The following is a 19284-nucleotide window of genomic DNA, read 5'->3' as shown; positions in this document are numbered from 1 at the left end:
TACCAGAGGCAATGCTCAAATCGATCGATGAAAATGTTTTGTTTGCCACGCTATACAATGTAGGCTCTTTATTATTTAGTAAGCATGCACCTGTAGTGAAGAGGAGGTTTTCTACTAAGCGTCCCCTGGCATCACAACGACAACCTCCCCAAAGGGTGTTGTGTGCATTGAAATCTCCGGCGACAATATAAGGTTCGTGCAGTTCATCAATGAAGCTTTGTAATTCCCTTTTTGAAAGATGGCAGTTCGCGGGGATATATAGTGAGCAAATCGTTACTAGTTTATTAAACAATATCACAGGGATTGCAACTGCCTCTAGGGGTGTTTTAAGCTGTAAGTGCCGGCATGCAACACCCTTATCTACAATTATTGCCAAACCGCCAGACGAGGCAAGGGCGTCGTTGCGCTCTTTCCGGAAAATGGCATACTGTCGGAGAAAGTTTGTTTGTGAAGGTTTAAGATGTGTTTCTTGGACACACAGCACCTTTGGGTGTACCTATGTAAAAGTTCCTTAATGTCGTCTAGGTTGTGGAGTAAACCCCTCACATTCCATTGTATTATCTGTGTATCCATAATGTATGTGTTTTGTGCTGTGTATCTAAGAAATATAGCTTAGCTCACGAGGCCTTTCCAGGCCCCTTGATGCGAGCTCTCTCTTTCTTCCCGGCGCGCTCGACGGAGCCGCGCCGTTCCTTGGGCGTCTGAGACGCCGTATTTGTGCTCGTATCCATCAACTCGTCTGAGGCGCTGGATACTGCCCGCGGAGCGGGGATTTTCGGGGGAGTGGTGGGCCGATCTGCACGGGCAGTGGCCCTGGGTTCAACAGGCCCGAGGGTCTGCTGTTCCTTCTTTGCGGGGGCTGGAACAGCGCTGGCTGCTCCGGCCGGGGGGGGGGGGGGGGCTAATGGCGTGACCGCCGTCACACTCCGTGTGACTTGGGCGGCCGCCGAATGATGTAGCGCTGCCCCCCGGCGCGCCACATCGGTGTAGGATGGACTACATTGGTTCAACGAGAAGCGCTTGCGCGCCTCTTGGAAGGAAAAGTTATGTTTGACTTTGATTTCGTTTATTTGTTTTTCTTTTTTCCATGATGGGCAAGAACGAGAGTATGCGGGGTGGTCCCCTTCACAGTTAGCGCAACGTGTGGCGGAAGTGCAAGTGTCGGTCGAGTGCTCGTTTGATGCACATTTTGCACAGGTAGTGCGCCCTCGGCAACTTTGCGAACCGTGCCCAAACCGCTGACACTTGAAGCATCGGCGTGGGTTAGGAATGTATGGCCTTACCCGCAGTTTGCAGTATCCTGTTTCTATTGTATCTGGTAAGTTGCTGGTTCCAAATGTGATGATTATGTGCCTGGTTGGTATTTCTTTGTCATCTCGCCTTATTTTTATCCTTTCTACCTTGACGACGTTCTGTTCTTGCCATCCTTCTAGTAATTCACTTTCGGTAAGTTCGATAAGGTCATCTTCTGAGATGACACCGCGCACTGTGTTCATCGACCTGTGTGGTCCTACAGAAACGGCGATGTCCCCAAAAGCTACAAGTTTTGATAGTTTGTCATATTGTGGCTTGTCGCGAACTTCTAGTAGAAGATCGCCACTTCCCATCTTCGTAAGTTTATAACCTGGGCCTATTGCTTCTGTGATAGATTTAGCTACAAGAAATGGTGATATCATTCGGACTGTCTTGGTTTCGTGCTGGCTGTGGACGACGTGGTATTTAGGGAAGGACACTTTCGGTTGCATGAAAAAGTTGAACTGTTGAATCGGTGCGCCCCCTCTTCAGGGAGCGATCAGGTAATGGGGGAAAAGCTTCTGCCATAAAAAATTGGAAAATTCGGCGGCGATGGTGGCCACCCACCACGGAGCCCAACAAGGGGACGCTACAGGATTGGAAGCCTGAAGACGCCAGCTATGCATCGCCACTATAACCTACTATAAAATACCCAAGGTTGGATAATTACACCAGGTCGCCCTTGCCGCCAGGAATACGGAAGTAATTAGAAGTGAAGAGAAGATAGGAAAAATGGAAAAGTGGGAGAGAAAGACGAAGATTGGAGAGGAGGACAGGAAAAGGCGACTGCCGATTTCCCCCGGGTGGGTCAGTCCGGGGGTGCCGTCTATGTGAAGCAGATGCCAAAGGGGTGTGTTGCCTCCACCGGGGGGCCTTAAAGGTCCAAACACCCAGCATCAGCTCAACCCCCAGGATCCCCCTTTCCCCAGACACGGCTAAGCCGCGCACGGCTACACGCGGGAGGGTCCAACCCTCGTGTGCTCGGGTACGTGGTGTCGCAACACACCAAACGCCTGCTGACGCAGACGCCCCTGCGGGGGCTCCTTACTTTTCACGACATAACATCTCACTATCGGCTTAGCAGAAGGGCCTATCCTCTTCCTCACCCGAAGTTAGACAGGTCTCAGTCAGTTTCACTTAGAATGCTCCAGACGGGCTTATTCCCCTCGCTGGGCTTTATTAGCCGTATCTACACAGACGTCGATTCGAGCTGTCAGGACTGTAAGGAGATCTATTGTTCCTTAGCGCACATGCTCTGGCAATGACCCGCGTTACCTAACGGCCCTCTATCCAGCGAAGCTGACTGGGAAGAGGCACTCCGGAGCCCATCGCTCCAGACACAACTAGAGGCAATCCAGAGGGCCCGAGAAAGGGCGGAACATCACGGTATTCCTGCCCCGACTTGGACGCGGCCAGCGGCTTCCGCGGGTCCCCGATAGGGGCCTCCGCTGAAGCTCCTGAGGATCAAATAAAGTTCATTGTCTGTCTGTCTGTCTGTTGTGGCGCAGCAAACTGTCGCATGATGAAAATTTAATTTTATTACTTCTTCTTCTGCGGAAAGTAATGGGCCATGGGATGCTTCAGTTGTCGCATACTCTTATATTATTGCGATAACAATTATACGGACACTCTAAGCGCATTCCTGCCGTCGCCGTCGCCCTCATTTTCCGCATAAAGTCCGAGGGCGATAACATCGTGACCGCGAGCCGCCTGCTTTATGTGCGAGTGAAAGCGTAAGAAGGAGACGTGGTTGAGCTGACGATGGCGGCTCAGTCTTGCGCGCGCAAGGGAGAAAAGCGGGGAGGAAGTGCGCCGCCTCCTGTCGCGCGCGATACATCAGGGGAAGTGGAGCAAGGAGGGGGGCTGATCTGTGAATCTGTTGTTGCGCAATATATTTATACGCCTTGTTTGATGCATTAAATAGGGACTTTTTCTTAGATACGTAGATATATTGGAGACTTATACGCATATTTAAATATATTGTTGGGAGGTTTTGTGCATAGGGGCTGTGAACTTTGTTTCCAGTGACACTTTTTTGCCCATTATCGAGTTGTAGCTTCGCATTTGTATATTCATTGCATATTCGCATTTCGAATGCACGAGGGAGTGTCAAATGAAAGTAAACCAACCCACCCCGCGCAATAACGGTTCGATTCATTATGTGCGAGGCATGCGCGTTGCACAGAGTCATCTCTCATTTACAAAAGTGACACGCAAGTGTGAGATAAAGGCTCTGTAAAGGGCCCCTCGCCAGGTATGGCGATTTCGAGCTGACAAGCGCATAGCATACATTGGGCGATAACGATCGTGTCTGCAAAGCATTACATCGCTACGCGCCGCGGAAAGATCTGAAATTTCAAACCGAACGCCGTTTTCTCTTCTCCTCGTGGCCGCCGCGCTCTAAGCCGGACGAGGATGTACTCGGGATCCTGCGCCTACGTACTGGTGTCCGCAGTGTGATGTCGCTCGTGTTGACACGTGACTTCGAGAATTATTGAAGACAACATCTGTTATCTGTGGGATCTGTTGCTTGAATTGACGAATTGAAATTTGGAGAAATAATAAAATACACAAACGGAATGCCTGCGTGTGTTTTTTTTTGTGTTACTTCGCACCGAAGGAAGAAAGATGTACTTCCGCTTTGTCTTCTTGTTCTCACGGTCTTCCAGTCACGTGCATAGGTACCAAAACTATGCCATTATTTCCTGCCGTATTTCAGCGCGTGATCACGTTCTGCGATCCGCTTGTTCGGCCTCAGCATACGTGTAGAATTACGAATCAGAATTATGTCGCTAGTCATGTGTCCTTGTGCACAACGTGCAAAATTGTGGGCTGATCGAACGAGACAACAGCTCGCGCGCAACGCCGCCAGGGAAAGTCCACTGCAAAAAAAAAAGCGAGGAGAAAAAGAATAGTGAAGGCGGGGCCCATGACGTACGCATTACGCAATCTTCGAGGTCCGGCATGGGGGAACGCAGGGAAAGAATTGCGCTTGCAGAGGCTAGAAGGTGATTGGAGAGAGTCTCTCGCTATGCAGTGGAGCTCGCCCCCTGAAATCATGGGTTCGCGGCTCTGAAATATTTCTGTCTCGGCTATTACTCAGCCGATTTGATAACTTTTTGCGGCAGTACACTCCCTAGAGGACACGTAACAACTGCCAGCGTATAACAAAAATTTGCTATGCGGCCTGGTGAGGGACCTTTAATGGTCTCGTACACTGGGCTGAACTTGATTTCGTGGCATAAAAGACACTCCAAAAGCTTAACAGCGTGGTGTCGTGAGGTTTTTGGCAGCTGGATATGTTTCCCAAAAAGAAATTAGTCGCCGTATGGCTGCCGTGTTAAGTTGACCATTGCATTTCATTGGCCACCGTGAAGCGTTGGAGAAAACGGTTCAAACGTCGCAAAGACGATCCAACACCGTGCCAACGTCTCCGTGCAATCACCCCAACACAATTCGAAAAGACTGATTAGACTAGAAGAGAGGATCCGCATCGATGAATTGGCAGGGCGCGTGAAAATCAGTCACGGTTTGGCTGGTAACATAATTCATGAACGCCTCGGTTATCGCACCTTGTGTGCGCAATGGATGCCCATGATTTTAACCACCACCAGAAGACGGAGAGGTTCGGCGCTGCCTCGATTCGTCTGGTCAGGTATCACAATGAGGGTAACGACTTTTTTTTGCAATTGGGACCGGAGAAAAATCATTGTGCCACTACTACGAGCCTGAAACACGACGGCAAAGCTTACAGTGCAAACATCTGAATTCACCACCGCCAAGGAAAGCAAAGGCCGTCATTTCGGCCGGAAAGGTGTTGTTGACCTGTTTTTTTATTTTCAGGGACTATTTGGTAAACCTGCAGAGACTATAAATCGCTTCTGATATTGTAAAACGTCGGATCGGCTGCGTGTCCCAATCATGGACAAACGACGTGGAAAATTGAGAAATGGGGTCATCTTGCTCCACGACAATGCCGGTCACCACGACGCTGATGTGGTTAACACAAAACTGGCAAAGTTCAAGTGGGAAACGCTGCAACATGCGCCATACAGCCCAGACCTGTCGCCTTCTGACTTCCACATTTTTGAGCATTTGAAAAAAAAAAGTCAGCTCAAGGGAACCAGATTCGTGTCGGACAATGAAGTGAAAGAGTCAGTTACAGACTTTTTGAAGCAGCAACCCAAGGAGTTTTGTGAGACGGGAATCATGCGAGTCGTTAGTAAGTGGTACAAATATATAAATGCTCATGGATACTACTTTTAATTAAAATACGCCATTTGTCATATATTCGCTTTGACTCACTTTCATTTGATTCGCCCTCGCATATTTTTCAGAACTCGTGCTTTTTATATGCGCTCTCTGTTGCGACTATAATTTCGGTGCAATTACTCACAATACACGACGGATGACAGCAGCGCCTGCGCAATACATTCTAACAAAGGACAGCGTCATTGAGATTTTTCCTTGGTCGTTGTATAAGTACAAAAATGTAAACACGGTTCTTGAATGACACAGAGAGAGAGAGAGATGCAAATGAGATAAAGGCAGGGAGGTTAACGAAGTTTCTTTAAAATATTTGTCCTCATCTTGTTCATTTCATGACCTTTACATTTTTCATATCAGCGGCATGCACTGTTTTGCTGGTTTCAAATTGATATAATTGGAAAGTTCGTGTGATATTTTCTTTACGTAATAAATAGACAGAAAACACGGAAGCTGTGATATAAGTTATTTCGAGGACAGTTTTTGAGACATACGGGTATTTTTTTTTATGAAGAAATACATATTTTACTTGTCTTGACGATGCGTAGCGTTCAATAATTCCTTTGCAGCATCTTTTGCAATGGCAATGCAGTTAATAATAGTGTACTGGATCCCGCAACACATTCTATATGGAGGCGGCCGAGCCGCTGCGTGAGCTCTCCCTGAACGAAATTTCTTCCTACGCCACTGGTCGAGACGCCAAGGTTTCTTGGAGTGACGATTGATAGGAACCTCACATGGTCGCCTCAAGTGAAAGAACTGAGCGAGAAGATTTCCTCGGCGTCGCACATGTTGCGATTTTTAGCCGGAACACAGTGGGGCAGCAACTGTCGATCAATCGTGCTCTTACATAAGGCCTATACGTCGACGGAACACTACGGTATTACCTCCCAATCATGCACAAAATGTCTCCCACAAGCAAGAGAAATCTTGAGGCACCACGGAACAACTGCCTTCGCGTATGTCTAGGACTTCCGAAGGGGTCGTCCTGCTCAATAACTGTAGCAGAAGCTGGATGACTGCCTCTTGAAGTGCTATCTTCAGAGGAGACACTTAAAATTCACCTCCGATACGTCATTCATACGAAGAACCAATTTTTAAAAGATATTTCTAGAACCCGTGCTATATCTAGCTTTGGAGAGGCCGTCGGAAGCATGTATATTTCGATTCCTGCTCAGGCGTTGCAAATTATGCCACGAAACATATCACCATGGATATGGTCCTCACTGGAAATCGTGCCTTATATCCCTAGAATCCGTGCGAAAAAGAAAATGCTTCATGCAGCGGCTTATCAGATAGCTTTGGAATAAATGCACAAAGAATACGCAGCCGTAACGCACATTTTCAGATTGCTCTACAACTCCATATCGCTCATCGTGCGGACTTCTTGTTCCCTCTACAGGGCAACGATTCTATATATGACATTATATGAGCTATATGACATTAAGGAAGCCCTTGCTTATGTACTTCGACTGCAGCCGCCAAAGACATGGGTGATTTTCACGGATTCAAAAGCAGTCCTACAAAATATGTGCAACAGACACATGCGTTGTAATAATCAACCTGCAGCATTTGACATTGCTTATCTTCACCACAAGGCTAAGATTGCTGGGCACAGCATAAAGTTTCAGTGGATACCTCGCAATGCCGGTATTTCGGGAAATGAAAAAGCGGATGAAGGTGCCCGAAATGGACTCCAATACCGCAATTTCCGAAGAACATTTTTACAAAAGCCGACGCTTCAAACATGGCGAAAAAATATGCCTCTCAAGGAAAAGACCGCATCTGGAATCTGCCGCTTAACAAAGATAACTTCCTGCGGTACATTGACCCAGAAATGAGACCGAAAATTTCACGACCACTTTCTCGACACTTAGAGGCATTGTATCATCGTCTTCGACTTAACGTGGCATACACGAACAATTATCTGTATCGCATAGGGCTTGCCACTAACCCCTACTGTGATAACTGTGGCAGCTTAGAGACAATGGAGCACATATTACTAGAATTCCCCAAGTACCGCGACGAGAGACACTTTTTTGAGCAACAAATGGACATGATTTGCCATCATCCCTTAACATAACCCAGCATCCTAGGTCCAAAGCACGGCCTTTCAAAAGAGCGGCGGGTTTGGGATTTATTGTTCAAATATTTGTCTGAAATAGGTCTAATGGGAAAGCTTTAAAGATTCTACATTTCATATACAAAAGCCTAAATTTACCCGCGATGTCACCTGTAACTATCAGTATCATGTCTACTTGCACATTTCATATTTATTTTTATTCTCTTTTTCTTCAACTCTCTTCTGCAATCTTTTAATACAATTCCCCATCCCTATACAGAGTAGCATGCCAGCGGTTGTATACGCGCCGGGAAAATTCAGTTTTTCTAATAAAGAGTCTCTCTCTCTCTCTCTTTCTCTCTCGCCAAAGAAAGAAATCGAGTGGGAAGAGGTTAGGTGACCTATCCGGCCAATATACATGTCCGTACCTTCCAGCCTATTGCGCCTGAAAAGTCGCATTCAGCCAGTTTCGTACCCGGCTGCTGCTGTGTGCTGGCGCCTCATCTTGCTGATACCACAATAGTGGGAGATGTGGCACAGGACTTCGCTGAGAAACTCATCCACCACTCCTTCAAGGATTTCGTCCACGTAACGCTGTCCAGTCATTCTGCGATCGAAGGAGACGTGACGGATTATAGCCACCGGCTTAAATTCCGCACCACACATACAACAATCACTGGTTCTGGTGATGAGTGCGCTTTACCCAGTGTGCATTGTTGTCACTCCAATTGGTGCATTATTACTTGGGCGTTTCTTCAAAGATTGGCTTCATCTGTGCACATGATGTTGTTCAAAAAGTGCGGTGACTCATAGGCTTTTGTGTGGACCCAGTTCAAGAAATCTAGACGATTCTGCAGGTCCCTATATTCCAAGCATTGGTGCTGGCTAAGGTGATACGAGTGAAGGGCTGAGTGATTTAGAATCCTCCAAACCGATGAATTGGAAATTGGTAGCTGGGCGGCCACGTCCCGTGCAGTAGCATGAGGGTTTGAGGCCATAAATGCTAGAACATCCGTGCGTAGGCTAGGACTCAAAGGTAGAGTCCCCCGCGGCACTTTCTGGAAGCTGCCCGTTTGTCTCATGTTTTCATAATTTCTGATAATAGTCGATGCGTTTGGTATACCGCCACTCATCCATGACTGATGTATATTTGCGGCCTTCCTCTTGTTGCCATTTGCAGCACCCAAGGCAAGGATCATGTCTGCCTTCTGCTCATTAGAGAAAGACATTGCGACGGGGACGAAACAAAACGCACCTTTAAATCGTTGCACTGAAGTTATCAATTCACTTTTCTGGTGATAGGCTTTGTGGCAACAAAAGAAAGAAGAACCATCCATGCACTTTATCTATGCTAAGACAACAGCTATCACAGTTTGTTTCCAACACCAAACGCGATGTGTCGTTTCGGCCGGGGCGCTGCAGATAGGGCACTATAGCTCGATCACGACATGTTTCTTTTGAGGTTTTGAGGTTTTTGAGGTTTTATTATTAATGGACAAGATATAGTACAAGGCACTATTATACAGGAGGAGGTCCCGAGGTCAAAGACTGTAATGGTCAAAGTCAAAGGGAGCCTGTTCGAGGGCGCTGCTTTATGATGCGGGTGGGGCCGCAGCGACGTGGTATGTTTTTTTTTATTTCTCGGAGTTTACTTATTAGCCCGAAAAAATTAGTACGTAATTAGTAACTTGCTGAAAGTACCGCAGTTTAATGTGCCTTGGCTGTGCCTACAAATGCATCCATGAGCATCTTTATAACTAAAAAAATAAATAATATGGTTTTAAGTGCCAAAACCACGATCTGATTATGAGGCACGCCGTAGTGGGGGCTCCGGAAATTCGGACCACCTAGAGTTCTTTAACGAGCACCTAAATCTAAGTACACGGGTATCTTAGCATTTTGCCCTCATCGAAATGCGGACGCCGTGGCCGAGGCTGCTAAGCACGACCTCGTGCTTAGCAGCCCACCAACTATAGTCTCTAAGCAACTGCGGCGAGTCACTTCTATAGTTAGACTAGTACCTCTCGAGTTAGAAAATCACGTACATTTACCAAAACAAATATGAGTAACTAAAAAAATCTGTAGCGGTTACTACGCCCCAGTGGAAACAATATGCACTAGGTTATCGTAGAGTAATGCAATTGAACCTTTTTAAAACTGTTGGTGCATCATGGTTAATCGGGACACCCTGTATAAATTTATAACCTCTGCACGCAAGTGACAATGTTTTCATCCTTAATAAACGCTGTAAATTATTAGAAGAGCTTCTTTTTTCATGAGTAATTAGAATTGCCTATGGGAACGAGAAGTAATATTAAAACCCTTAACTTTCACGTGAATTTCACACGCCTTTGGTAAGATACTCTGCCGAAGGGCTCGTTGAGGTCTGCAGGTTTTTTTCACAGTCAAATAAGCACGCAAAGCAATTTGAAACGTGGTAAACACGCATCAACATATTCACTTTCTAGGCAAAGCCTATCCATACCTTTATAAATAATTGTTAATTGGCTACCTCCTCAATTTGAAAAAAATACTATAAACTTTGTTTTGTGTATATATTTAGGTGCATTGCGTATGCGCATAGTGTTTACAGTGGAAATTTAAATCAATGTTGATTTTAGAAAATACAGATGAGCCAGCTGCCGCTGACACTTCTCATGTGTTTGTCAGCCTATTGTCAGGGATTGAAAAAATGTAGCCAAATTATGAATGAGAAGCCGCGCATGTTCGTGTCAACACGATGCAGCAAGCTATTAGCCTCACTAAAATTTTAGGCGGAAAGGTATAGGCAAGTCAAAAGAAACCGCAAATCGTGTAGGTGGCACAACTCTGCTAATGACACTTTGTGGGTGTGTGCGTGTGTGTGTGTGTGTGTGTGTGAGGAGGGGCGGATGAGCTTCGCTATCGCAGGCTCAGCCCCTCCCCCGGAAAACTCCGGAGGGCGCTCGGGACCCGAATTCCCCTCCCCCCCGTAGTCGGCGCCTATGGACGGTGGGAAGTGCAGAATGCAGAGGCGCTCAGCTTGTTTATATTTAGGGCTCACTACCATCGCTCGAACCTCATGGGCTTATTGCCAACTGACGCGTCATTATTCAGACGTATGCCTGCATGGGCGGCATCGGTAAAGCACTCCAGCGAAAATTGATAAAACAAATAGGTTTTACTCAAGCATATAAATTGGGACATTGAACTGGTACTACGGAGGAATAAGAAAGCACATTGACCAAGGCTGGAGAAACTGCACTGCAGGCGTACTACGCAAGAACGGACAAGTCATTCATACCCCCTTTCAACAACATCTCTAAAATAACTGCGGTTCTTTGAAGGACCAATGACAATTGGTGGTTTAGGTCACACCAGTTATTGCCCAGCAGAGAAGACATAGCAACACATATCCTTGCTCAATAATGTTCAAAAAGTTTTTTTGATTGCTTGCCTTTACTGACATAGCACGGCCCCGCTTATGATCCTAGGCGGCATTTGCAGTGGAGCACGGAAATATGCGGTCAGGTTTTTTTTTTCTTTCGGGTATTTGCCTATCACTGCATGCCCTCTACCCAAAAATTACATGTATCAGATCGCTGTCCAACTTGTAGATACTTTATTACCGGACAGAAAATGGTCGGGAACACTAGTGAAGGATCACACCGTTCGCAGGCTCATACTCAACACAAACTCAACGCCTCTGCTCGTATGTCGCTCCAAAGGTCCATAATAACGCTAGAACAAGTCGTGTTTTCCGCGATTCTGGCCTCCATGCGTCGTAGCTGCTCGGGCGAGAAGTGCTCCTTCCACTCTCCCGTCTTGGCTTTCCTGACAAAATTATAGCGCTTTGCGTCTCCTCCGTTGGTCACTCTCGACGAGACGCTCAGGCTCTTCAATTGCTTGTCAATCTCCGGGTCGGGATGCCCGCCGAGGTCGAACGCCATGACTTTTCTAATGCTTTCAGCGCTACTCATTTGTACGATAGCGTCCAACTGTGTGCGCCCTTCTATGCCACATTCTTTTAGCAGGTTTCCGTAGTGTTCGCCGATAAAGTTAGCCAAACGAAGTAGCGCGTCTCGTATGTCTCTCTTCAATTCTTCGTACGTGAGAAAGAGAACGTTCGGTTTGCCCTTGAGCAAGTAGCCTGCCTCCAGGTGTTCGAAGTAGCAGCCATAAGGAAGAGAGCCTGTCAAGAAAGACTCCAGAAAGTCGTCGAACGTGCCGTCTTGGAATTGGTAGAAGCTAAGCGAAGTCATCTGCAATGTAAAAATTCAAAACAAGAGCGTTTGATTAGCACTTTCAACTGCACCTATTTCCCAGCGTACACATTTGATGCACACAATGATGCCGATTTACGTATTAATACGATTAGTATTTTCAGGATATTTCACGCAGTCTTTTGGTGTCCGTGCCTCAGAACACGAACCTCATTCACGGCCACTAGGCTCACGTGTTATGCGCAAATGGACCTGTGCTACACTTCAATATAAAGAAAACAACAGCAATAAAGACATGCTAATTTGGCTGCCTCACGGTCGCACAGCAGCAACCAGACACCCTTTCCCCTTTTGACTCGATAAAATATTATCGCGGAGTGTGCGGGAAAGGGAAGTGGTGCGAGGGTGTGCAACCGAGCCGTAGAGGCTGAACGAACAGAAAAATAAAGTCAGTAGTTGCTTGTTCTTCAGGGACGCATCACTTGCTTCTTTCTGCTAATTTTACGCCGCGTTCGCGTCCCGCACTACATTGGTGACCTGGACGAGCAGCAAGTGCTATGGTCACACCTCAAAGCACCGAAATTCCGACACTCCCCAACCTCGACTTCAAACGGCCTCCATTTTGGACTGCGGACCCTGAATTGTGGTTCATTCAGGTAGAATCAGAATTCACTGCACGGCGCATCACATGAGATACCACGAAATATCATTATGTGGTGAGCAGTCTGCCCCGTCAAACGCTAGCGAAATTCGAGACCTGCTATTTTCCCCACCAACATACAATATTTACGAGGCGTTGAAGGCAACACTCATTCTCAGGATCACGCCCCCCGAAAGCCAACGGCTACAACAGCTTCAAGACGAAGCCAACCTCGGCGACAGGACCTCAAGCCAGCTGCTGCGTCATATGCAGCAATTATTGGGCAGCAAAGTGGATGGTCTTCACACCCTGCTGCTCCGAGAAATATTGCTACAGAAAATCCTCCCGAACGTCAGAATGGTCATGACTGCCTGAAATAAGAACGATCGATTCAAGCTGGCTGAGTTAGCCGACAAGCTCATGGCGGTAGCTCCGACATCTATCGCGGCCGTCACAAGCGAACCCTCTCCACATGAGCAGCCTCAAGAGATGAATGAAATTTCGCGTCTCGTAGATTCCGTGACCGCCCTCCATACCGCGTCACGGTCAACCAGTCAGACTGCTCCGCAGTCGCCTATGAAACGCCAAAAACAATGCTGGTACCTTCGCAAGTTCGGCAATGCTGCACACAAATGTGTACCACCCTGCGAGCTATCGGGAAAGGCCCCAGGCAGTCGCTGAGGGCGACCAGCGTTTCTGCCATGCAAGAACGTCGCTCATCAGTCTTTTTTCCTAACCGACCACAACAGGGGTTTCCGCTTCCTCGTCGACACAGGCACCGAAGTGAGCGCACTTCCAGCATCGCCCGCGGACCGAAAGCGCCCGAACACATCGCCTTTGCAAGCAGTCAACAATGCGGTCATTGCCACTTATGAAAACCGCTCCCTAACCGTCAGTCTGGGCCTGCAGAGAACGCTACGATGGATTTTCATAGTAGCCGACGTGAAATTCGCCATTCTGGGGCGGATTTTCTGCGCCATTTCGGACTGTTAGTCGGCGTGCATAACTGGATGTTTCAGGACTCTGTGTCACAAAGCAATGTAAAAGGCAAGCCTTCAAGACATACGCCGCTCAGCCCTACGCTGATCAAGCCAGCAGGTCCTGTTCGTTTCACTTCCATACTGAGTGAATGTTCCGAACTGACGCACCAGTGCCAAGTGGGATCATCAATAAACCACAACATGTTTCACGACATTACTACTACTGGACCACCGGTTCGCGCTCGACCACGTCGATTGTCGCCTGATAAACTGGCGGTGGCACGACAGGAATTTAACCATAAGTTGGAGTTGGGTATCATCCAATCTTCTTCCAGTCCTTGGGCATCTCCACTTCACATGGCTCCTATGCGATCATCGGGTGACTGTCGTCCTTGCAGTGACTATCGATCGCTGAACAGTGTCACAACGCTCGACAGGGACCCCGTGCCACATATTCACGACATACTGGCAGGTCTGTGTGGGGCCAAAGTTTTTCAAAAATTGATCTCCCATGCGGGCATACCACCAAATACCTGTGTCACCGGAAAACATTCCAAAGACTGCTATCACTACACCCTTTGGTCTATTCGAATTCCTGCGCATGCCATTCGGCCTTCGCAACGCGGATCAAATGTTTCAAAGGCTTATCGACGGTGTTCTACGGGGCCTCAATTTTTGCCACGCCTACCTGGACGACTTGCTTATCGCAAGCACCTCCTCAGAAGAACAAGAAGAGCACCTGCGAATTGTTTTTCGGCACCTATCTGAGCACGGCGTTGTCGTCAATGCGGCCAAGAGAACTCCGCGTGCCTGAGTTATCATTCCTGGACAACATCATTTCAAGCTAGGGAATACAGTGCAGGCCATACAAGATTTTCCACTGCCAACCACGAAGCGCCAACTACGTGAATTTCTCGGATTGCTAAACTTCCACCGCCGATATGTGCCTAAATGTGCCCATATCATACAACCACTTCACGCACTGCTCAAGGCAACGCAAGGATCTTCGAATGACCTGCCTTGGTGCGAAGAAGCGAAAAGGGCTTTCAACCAAAGCAAGCAGGCTTTGGCAATTGCGACTCTCCTGGCATGCCCACGGCCAGGAATTCCCCAGTGTTTTATGGTCGATGTTTAAGAAATAGCCATCGGCGCCGTGTTGCGACAGCTGAGCGACGGCTCCCATGGCACCCAACTGCATTCTTCTCAAAGTAGCTGACATCTACTGAGCACCGCTCAGTACCATCGGGCGCGAACTGCTGGCCGTCTACTCGAGTATACGCAACTACCGGCACTTCTTGGAAGGCTTCGAGTTCATTTTAACCTACCATAAGCCGCTGAACTATGTTCTCCGCTCTATGCGTTCGGACGGTGGCACGCACATGGCCCACGAACTTCGGCAACTGGCATACATCTCCGAGTTCACCGCAGACAACTGCCACGTAAAAGGGAGCGACAACGTCGTTGCCGACGCCCTGTCGCGGAGCGCTATAAACGTCGTCAATGCTCCAGAAGAAGTTAACTTCGACGCGCTGGCAACAGCCTAAAGAGAAGACGAAGAGCTAAAAAGCCTCCTAACAACAAAAACGGCCCTCAAGCTACAGTGGATGCAGATTCCGGGATCAGGTGACCAGATTTGCGGCGACACCTCTACGGGCAACCCACGCCCCTTCGTGCCGGCCAATCTACGTCACCGCATTTTCCTTTCTGTTCACAAGCTATCACATTCTGGAATCAACGCTACGCAAAAGTTGCTCACAGCAAGGTTCATCTGGCAAGGTATCAATTGAGACATGCGTGGCTGGGCAAGAGGATGTATACTGTGTCAGCGTGCCGAAATTCATCGACATACTGTGACCCCGTCGGCAACGTTCGCGCCTCCAGACGCGTGTTTCAACCACGTACATCTCGACATTGTCGGACCTGGGCCGCCTTGCCAAGAGAATGCCTATTTACAGATGTGCATTGACAGATTCACGCGCTAGGCGGAGGCCATAACTTTAGCGAATATCACAGCTGACACGGTTGCCCGCGCTTTCTTGCACCACTAGGTTGCTCGTTTCGGTGCACCATCTATAACAACAACGGACCATGGAAGGCAGTTCTAATCATCACTATTCGCCAGCATTACGCGTTTCATTCGTGCTTCTCGCATGAGAACAATGGCCTGCCACTCGATTAGCAACGGCATGGTGGAGCGTTTCCACCGCCAGCTCAAGCTGCACTTGCCGCAACAGAAGAGCGGAGCTCGATGGAGGCACTACCACTTATCCTCTTGGGAATCCGGACAGCTGTCAAGACAGACATCGGCGCAGCGCGGCCAAACTGGTCTACGGAACGACATTGTGCCTTCCAGGAGAATTTTTCACGGGCAGCCCACCACACCGTTGTACAGCTACCACAGCCTGCACACTTAGGCTACGAGACATAGTGGAAAACCTTCGCACTACGCCACCGCGACGGGCAGCACCACGTGCGGTATACGAACCATCAGAACTCGCTTCGTGCACCCACGTGTTTGTGCGCCACGACGCAGTTCATCGGCCACTCCAACCAACGTATAACGGGCCATTCCGAGTGCATCGTCGAGGTGAGGAGCAGTTCACTATCGACGTGCGCGGTCGTCACGAAGTGCTTTCACTCAATCAGCTGAAGCCAGCGCACATCGAAGAAGCAGACACCGCTTCACTTGCGCCGTCATCTGACACCACCCTCCAAGGCTCTACTCGACCAACCACGCCAAGCCACAAGGACACGCAGTGGACGCGTCTCCAGGGCGCCCCGACGTATGGACTTGTGAACAATTTAAATCGTCCTATGAACGTTCGCTAACTCACTAGGAGGGGAAATGATGTGGCGGCCTCACGGTCGCACAGCAGCAGCCAGACACCCTTTCCCCTTTTGACTCGATGAATATTATCGCAGAGTGTGCGGGAAAGGGTAGTGGTGCGAGGGTGTGCAACCAAGCCGTAGAGGCTGAACACACAAATAAAGTCAGTTATTGCTTGTTCTTCAGGGACGCATCACTCGCTTCTTTCTGCTGATTTCCAGCCGCGCTTGCGTCCCGCACTACAGTAGGAAAGTCGCTTCTTCAGAGTCGTTGAAACGCCACTAAGGTGCTGCCGCTCGTTAACACCGATCGAGTTCGACCTTGGCGCTTCCAAGCACTACATTCTTTGTTACCCTTTTTTGTGTCGTGGATGGTGGCTATGTTTTCCACCAATTTACTCGGTTACAAAACAAGTGGTACAAAAGTCGCCTCATTGCAGCAAACATGCGCCATCAAGAGCATAGTTCATTTAGGAAGGGCAACTTTTCTAGCATTTCTAGGGACCCGTTAGCGAAGCTCTCATAGAAGTCCATACATTCGAAATGTGACGCTTCATCGACGGTTCGAAGGGTTCAGCACCATCTGTGTGACGAGGGAATACTTCCGGCGGAAGAATAATGTAACGCCATGTACGTTAGAAACAGATGTGACGGCATTAGGGTTTTCAAAGGCGCAAAATTTGTTTTCGTGGCCTGTAATTGGAGCTCTGTTTCCAAATGAGCCGCAATTCAAGTCAATGAACATTTCGAGCTTTTGACGTGGAAAACACTGCACCAAAATGTAAGCCGCGCGGGCGTCAAAACCAGCCCTATGCATATGATATCGTTTCTTTACAGGCCGAAGGTGGTTTCGGGCGCTGAGGGCTGGTCGTGTCATCGTACGCCAGGCTTGTCGACCAGCCCAAACACAAGAAGGCAGTTAAACGATTACACGGCGGCAGTGAGTCATTACTTCGGACTGAACACTTTGAACATCGATGGAACGCACCATACCAACAACGCCCCACGAGAATGCGAACAAAGGGGGACAAGCAAAGCAGCACATGAGAGAGGGGCGTTTTGTGACAGCTTAACTGTACTACATGCGTGCCTTCAGGAGCTGTATTGCACTGTATTTGATAGCGGCGTGAAGTACACCTGTATTAGCGGGTCATGAAACATATGCATTTATATTAAAGGTAAACAAAAAGTGAGTTGTATTTTCTATCCTGGCTACACGTATATAAAGTTCATTAGGAATTTTATTTCATTGAATGCAATCACAGTGCGGCTATGTTTTAGTTAAGGAACGGTTTTAGCGTCCTGGTGTTTGTTTCCTCGAAATCGTCGCGTTTCCGTCACTGCTCCCCTATGTTGCTGACAATTGCTTTGGGACCGCTTTTCACCCGAAGCCTCGCGAACCCTTTGAATCGAAACGTTGGTGTGATAGGAAGATAGTTCCACGCGCTATCATCTTTGTTACCCATGTAGGTCTCCAGACTGCCCGCCATGTTGTCTCCAATAAACTCACTGATAAAAGAAGGTATACCAAATATCTTTACTGCAATGTATATTCAGCACCAAATGAACAGTTCTATTATCAAATCACACCTTTCTAGCTTTTCTGTGGTTACTTTCCCAACATTTAGTTGGGCAACATAGCAAGGCTATCGCCACCTCGTGGATTTGCGGCATGACGACTGCGTGACCTACACGAATGGGGAAATTGTCGGGAGTGCGCAGCATATTACACTTTCACGAATAAACATCACCATAGCATAAAAGCATATAATTGCTAATTAAACACCCGGCTTAAGAAATACTGCGGATTGTACTAACGTATCAATCATCTTCAAATGATAGATGGGCCGCCAATTTTTACTTATTTATTTTTTCTGTTATTGGGCCTAGCTGCCCATTAATTTCTTTTATATACGGGCTAGTGATAATCACAGTTGGTTGACTAAATCTCCGCTATTTAAAATGACTAATGAATAAGGGATGTTGATTTCTTGTGTAAAAGAGTTTGGCCTAAAATGCAAAGCAATAACTCGCTAACCCAAAAAAATTGAGCAAAGCGCAAAAATATAACACGTTGCATTTTTCAACACTCGCTTACGTGATGGTAAAGGGACACGCAGACATCCCAAGGATTGCGAGCCACGTAGACATATTTCGCCTCTGGATTCAGCTTCTCCGAGCACAAGGGCAGGTGAGTGCAGAATGTCCGCACTGGTGCGCTGGTCTGGTGCTTAGCAGCGTCCACGTGGTATTCAATGAACGGGGCCCGTTTAGTGAACTGCTCGTACGTGTCTAGCGGTTTCCCGTCATTGAGTATCAACTGGGTGATGTACTGGACCCAGTGGGTGCCGCTTTTGGGAAATGACGCCTGCAACAGGTCGCCTTTCTTGGTCACAAACTGCAGAGCATTCCTGATGGACTCCGGAGTCGCGAAGGGGCACCTCGGCATGCCGTCGACGATTTGCGCATACGGTTTGAGCCGCTTCTCAACCATCTCCCTTCCGGTTGCACTTTTCAAGAAGGTTTTATTGGTCCTGCGGATATGAACAAACATTGGCACTTTAAGGCACTATTCTTAAATCTGCGCAAAACGTCGGTTATCGTAAATTATTCGTTGGTAAAGGGTAAAGTACGTGGGTTGGCTTAGCAGCATTGAATGAGAGCCACATGAAGGATATTTATTACATATAACATCACTGCAAAAACGGTATTTTTGGCATCATGTCTCAAAACAATTCACGGCCCTCATATTTACTAACTTTAAGAAGACTAAGTTGATCACTTGGGGTTAAAGGCACTTCGTACGTACCAGAAGTATGGTACGTGAAAGTTTCTGCGTACTTTCCTGGCAACGTCCGAGTTATTTGTCTATTATCAAGTGAACATATCACGTAGAAGTTCTGCGGAAGCCTGCAAGGTTGAGAGAAGTAATCATAAAGGGAATATCAGATATCCACCCATTCGTAGCAATTGCTAAAAAGGAAACCCGTACGGGTTCCTCGAAAGAAAAGCCTC

The 19284-nt window shown here is 47.8% G+C and overlaps 1 protein-coding gene across 1 annotated transcript; it reads right to left on the bottom strand.

Moving 5' to 3' along the window:
• Positions 1-617: 617 nt before the first annotated feature.
• Positions 618-18763, bottom strand: LOC142586191 (amine sulfotransferase-like). The gene is made up of 3 exons (XM_075697445.1): positions 18368-18763; positions 11298-11862; positions 618-796 (listed from the first exon to the last, which is right to left on the bottom strand). The coding sequence occupies exons 1-3, from the start codon at positions 18761-18763 to the stop codon at positions 618-620; spliced, it is 1140 nt and encodes a 379-aa protein (XP_075553560.1).
• Between the last annotated feature and the right edge of the window lie 521 nt (positions 18764-19284).

Source organism: Dermacentor variabilis, chromosome 6, assembly GCF_050947875.1.
Source record: "Dermacentor variabilis isolate Ectoservices chromosome 6, ASM5094787v1, whole genome shotgun sequence".
NCBI classification, from domain to species: domain Eukaryota; kingdom Metazoa; phylum Arthropoda; class Arachnida; order Ixodida; family Ixodidae; genus Dermacentor; species Dermacentor variabilis.
This window is presented reverse-complemented; position numbering and strand designations above follow the sequence as displayed.